We start from the raw sequence: 5,000 nt of genomic DNA, 5'->3' as shown, positions 1-5,000 counted from the left end.
ACCTTCTCCAGTACACTACCCATGACCCCCTTCTACCAGTACACTACCCATGACCCTCCTTCTACAGTACACTACCCATGACCACCTTCTACCAGTACACTACCCATGACCCACCTTCTACCAGTACACTACCCATGACCCACTTCTACCAGTACACTACCCATGACCACCTTCTACCATACACTACCATGACCCACCTTCTACCAGTACACTACCCATGACCACCTTCTACCAGTACACTACCATGACCCACCTTCTACCAGTACACTACCCATGACCCACCTTCTACCAGTACACTACCCATGACCCACCTTCTACCAGTACACTACCCATGACCCACCTCTACCAGTACACTACCCATGACCCTCCTTCTACCAGAACATACCCATGACCCCTTCTACCATTACACTACCCATGACCCACCTTCTACCATACACTACCCAGACCACCTTCTACCAGTACACTACCCATGACCCACCTTCTACCAGTACACTACCCATGCCCACCTTCTACCAGTACACTACCCATGACCCACCTTCTACCAGTACACTACCCATGACCCACCTTCTACCAGTACACTACCCATGACCCACCTTCTACCAGTACACTACCATGACCCACCTTCTACCAGTACACTACCCATACCCACCTTCTACCAGTACACTACCCATGAACCACCTTCTACCAGTACACTACCCATGACCCTCCTTCTACCAGTACACTACCCATGACCCTCCTTCTACCAGTACACTACCCATGACCCTCCTTCTACCAGTACACTACCCATGACCCACCTTCTACCAGTACACTACCCATGACCCACCTTCTACCAGTACACTACCCATGACCCACCTTCTACCAGTACACTACCCATGACCCACCTTCTACCAGTACACTACCCATGACCCACTTCTACCAGTACACTACCATGACCCCCACCTTCCCAGTACACTACCCATGACCCCCACCTTCTACCAGTACACTACCCATGACCCACCTTCTACCAGTACACTACCCATGACCCACCTTCTACCAGTACACTACCCATGACCCACCTTCTACCAGTACACTACCCATGACCCACCTTCTACCAGTACACTACCCATGACCCACCTTCTACCAGTACACTACCATGACCCCACCTTCTACCAGTACACTACCCATGACCCCCACCTTCTACCAGTACACTACCCATGACCCACCTTCTACCAGTACACTACCATGACCCACCTTCTACCATTACACTACCCATGACCCCCACTTCTACCAGTACACTACCCATGACCCACCTTCTACCTACCACGATCCACTCACCAGTACACTACCATGACCACCTTCTACCAGTACACTACCATGACCACCTTCTACCAGTACACTACCCATGACCCTCCTTCTACAGTACACTACCCATGACCCACCTTCTACCAGTACACTACCCATGACCCACCTTCTACCAGTACACTACCCTGACCACCTTCTACAGACACTACTACCCATGACCCACCTTCTACCAGTACACTACCCATGACCCCCACCTTCTACCAGTACACTACCCATGACCCACCTTCTACCAGTACACTACCCATGACCCACCTTCTACCAGTACACTACCCATGACCCACCTTCTACCATACCTAGACCCATGACCACCTCTACAGTACACTACCCATGACCCCACCTTCTACCAGTACACTACCCATGACCCACCTCTACCAGTACACTACCCATGACCCACCTTCTACCAGTACACTACCCATGACCCCCACCTTCTACCATACACTACCCATGACCCACCTTCTACCAGTACACTACCCATGACCCACCTTCTACCAGTACACTACCCATGACCCACCTTCTACCAGTACACTACCCATGACCCACCTTCTACCAGTACACTACCCATGACCCACCTTCTACCAGTACACTACCCATGACCCCCTTCTACCAGTACACTACCCATGACCCACCTTCTACCAGTACACTAACCATGACCCACCTTCTACCAGTGCACTACCCATGACCCACCTGAGAGTCCAGTATAGTGAACCCCTGACCTCTGACCCCTGACCCCTGTCTGCAGCGTGCCTTCCAGGCCCACACCTCCCACATCCTGGCTGGTTCCCGTGGTTACCAACGCTCCGCCTCCCTCTGGATCACCTCTGTCAACCAATCAGACGCCGGGACATACCGGTGCCACGCCCACAACGAGAAGGGCGCCACCGCCGATACCCTGCACCTGGATATCCGTGGTGAGTTTGTGTGTGTGTGTGTGTGTGTGTGTGTGTGTGTGTGTGTGTGTGTGTGTGTGTGTGTGTGTGTGTGTGTGTGTGTGTTTGAGTCTCGCAAAGACAGAATCTCAATGATGGAATCTGTTAACCTCTATAACACTGTAACTGTTGATAGTCTAATCCTGTCAGACAGAGGGAGAGTCTAACCCTGTCAGAGAGGGGGAGAGTCTAACCCTGTCAGAGAGAGGGAGAGTCTAACCCTGTCAGAGAGAGGGAGAGTCTAACCCTGTCAGAGAGGGGGAGAGTCTAACCCTGTCAGAGAGGGGGAGAGTCTAACCCTGTCAGAGAGAGGGAGAGTCTAACCCTGTCAGAGAGGGGGAGAGTCTAACCCTGTCAGAGAGGGAGAGTCTAACCCTGTCAGAGAGAGGGAGCAGAGTGGAGAGTCTAACCCTGTCGAGAGGGAGAGTCTAACCCTGTCAGAGAGGAGAGTCTAACCCTGTCAGAGAGGGAAGTCTACCCTGTCAGAGAGGGAGAGTCTAACCCTGTCAGAGAGAGGGAGAGTCTAACCCTGTCAGAGAGAGGGAGAGTCTAACCCTGTCAGAGAGGGAGAGTCTAACCCTGTCAGAGAGAGGGAGAGTCTAACCCTGTCAGAGAGAGGGAGAGTCTAACCCTGTCAGAGAGAGGGAGAGTCTAACCCTGTCAGAGAGAGGGAGAGTCTAACCCTGTCAGAGAGGGAGAGTCTAACCCTGTCAGAGAGAGGGAGAGTCTAACCCTGTCAGAGAGAGGGAGAGTCTAACCCTGTCAGAGAGGGAGAGTCTAACCCTGTCAGAGAGGGAGAGTCTAACCCTGTCAGAGAGAGGGAGAGTCTAACCCTGTCAGAGAGAGGCAGAGTCTAACCCTGTCAGAGAGAGGGAGAGTCTAACCCTGTCAGAGAGAGGGAGAGTCTAACCCTGTCAGAGAGAGGGAGAGTCTAACCCTGTCAGAGAGAGGGAGAGTCTAACCCTGTCAGAGAGAGGGAGAGTCTAACCCTGTCAGAGAGAGGGAGAGTCTAACCCTGTCAGAGAGGGAGAGTCTAACCCTGTCAGAGAGGGAGAGTCTAACCCTGTCAGAGAGAGGGAGAGTCTAACCCTGTCAGAGAGAGGGAGAGTCTAACCCTGTCAGAGAGGGAGTCTAACCCTGTCAGAGAGGGAGAGTCTAACCCTGTCAGAGAGAGGGAGAGTCTAACCCTGTCAGAGAGGGAGAGTCTAACCCTGTCAGAGAGGGAGAGTCTAACCCTGTCAGAGAGAGGGAGTCTAACCCTGTCAGAGAGGGAGAGTCTAACCCTGTCAGAGGGGACTACCTGTCAGAGAGGGAGAGTCTAACCCTGTCAGAGAGGGAGAGTCTAACCCTGTCAGAGAGAGGAGAGTCTAACCCTGTCGAGAGAGGGAGAGTCTAACCTTCAGAGAGGGAGAGTCTAACCCTGTCAAGAGAGGGAGAGTCTAACCCTGTCAGAGAGGGAGAGTCTAACCCTGTCAGAGAGGGAGAGTCTAACCCTGTCAGAGAGGGAGAGTCTAACCCTGTCAGAGAGGGAGAGTCTAACCCTGTCAGAGAGGGAGAGTCTAACCCTGTCAGAGAGGGAGAGTCTAACCCTGTCAGAGAGGGAGAGTCTAACCCTGTCAGAGAGAGGGAGAGTATAACCCTGTCAGAGAGAGGGAGAGTCTACCCCTGTCATAGAGGGAGAGTCTAACCCTGTCAGAGAGAGGGAGAGTCTAACCCTGTCAGAGAGAGGGATAGTCTAACCCTGTCAGAGAGAGGGAGAGTCTAACCCTGTCTAACCCTGTCAGAGAGGGAGAGTCTAACCCTGTCAGAGAGGGAGAGTCTAACCCTGTCAGAGAGGGAGAGTCTAACCCTGTCAGAGAGAGGGAGAGTCTAACCCTGTCAGAGAGAGGGAGAGTCTACCCTGTCAGAGAGAGGGAGAGTCTAACCCTGTCAAGAGGGAGAGTCTAACCCTGTCAGAGAGGGAGAGTCTAACCCTGTCAGAGAGGGAGTCTAACCCTGTCAGAGAGGAGAGTCTAACCCTGTCAGAGAGGGAGAGTCTAACCCTGTCAGAGAGAGGGAGTCTAACCCTGTCAGAGAGAGGGAGAGTCTACCCTGTCAAGAGGGAGAGTCTAACCCTGTCAGAGAGAGGGAGAGTCTAACCCTGTCAGAGAGAGGGAGAGTCTAACCCTGTCAGAGAGGGAGAGTCTAACCCTGTCAGAGAGAGGGAGAGTCTAACCCTGTCAGAGAGGGAGAGTCTAACCCTGTCAGAGAGAGGGAGAGTCTAACCCTGTCAGAGAGGGAGAGTCTAACCCTGTCAGAGAGGGAGAGTCTAACCCTGTCAGAGCGAGGGAGAGTCTAACCCTGTCAGAGCGAGGGAGAGTCTAACCCTGTCAGAGAGAGGGAGAGTCTAACCCTGTCAGAGAGAGGAGAGCTAACCTGTCAGAGAGAGGGAGAGTCTAACCCTGTCAGAGAGAGGGAGAGTCTAACCCTGTCAGAGAGAGAGAGTCTAACCCTGTGTGTGTTCCCCCTCCAGAGCGAGGCTTCATCAGTATGCTGGGTGACTCCCGGCCTAGCCAGTCTGCTGTCAGAGAAGGGGAGAGCCTAAGCCTCAGGGTAGAGTTGGAGTCCTACCCCAGACCCGGCACTCTGTCCTGGGCTTACAACGGCAAGACCCTCCACAACACCACGGAGCACGTCATCACTGTCCAACGACACAGATACAGGTACTAGTCACATGGAACATCACTGTCCAAC

At 53.2% G+C, this 5,000-nt stretch overlaps 1 protein-coding gene across 1 annotated transcript in view; it reads left to right on the top strand.

Moving 5' to 3' along the window:
* Positions 1-5,000, top strand: part of kitb (KIT proto-oncogene, receptor tyrosine kinase b) — a 73,181-nt gene that overhangs the window by 11,154 nt on the left and 57,027 nt on the right. The window contains exons 5-6 of the mRNA XM_038982503.1: positions 2,081-2,249; positions 4,780-4,969. Of these exons, the coding sequence (XP_038838431.1) occupies positions 2,081-2,249; positions 4,780-4,969 (359 nt within the window). The remainder of the gene's footprint in view (positions 1-2,080; positions 2,250-4,779; positions 4,970-5,000) is intronic.

This window comes from Salvelinus namaycush, unplaced genomic scaffold (assembly GCF_016432855.1).
Source record: "Salvelinus namaycush isolate Seneca unplaced genomic scaffold, SaNama_1.0 Scaffold119, whole genome shotgun sequence".
Lineage (NCBI taxonomy): Eukaryota > Metazoa > Chordata > Actinopteri > Salmoniformes > Salmonidae > Salvelinus > Salvelinus namaycush.
This window is presented reverse-complemented; position numbering and strand designations above follow the sequence as displayed.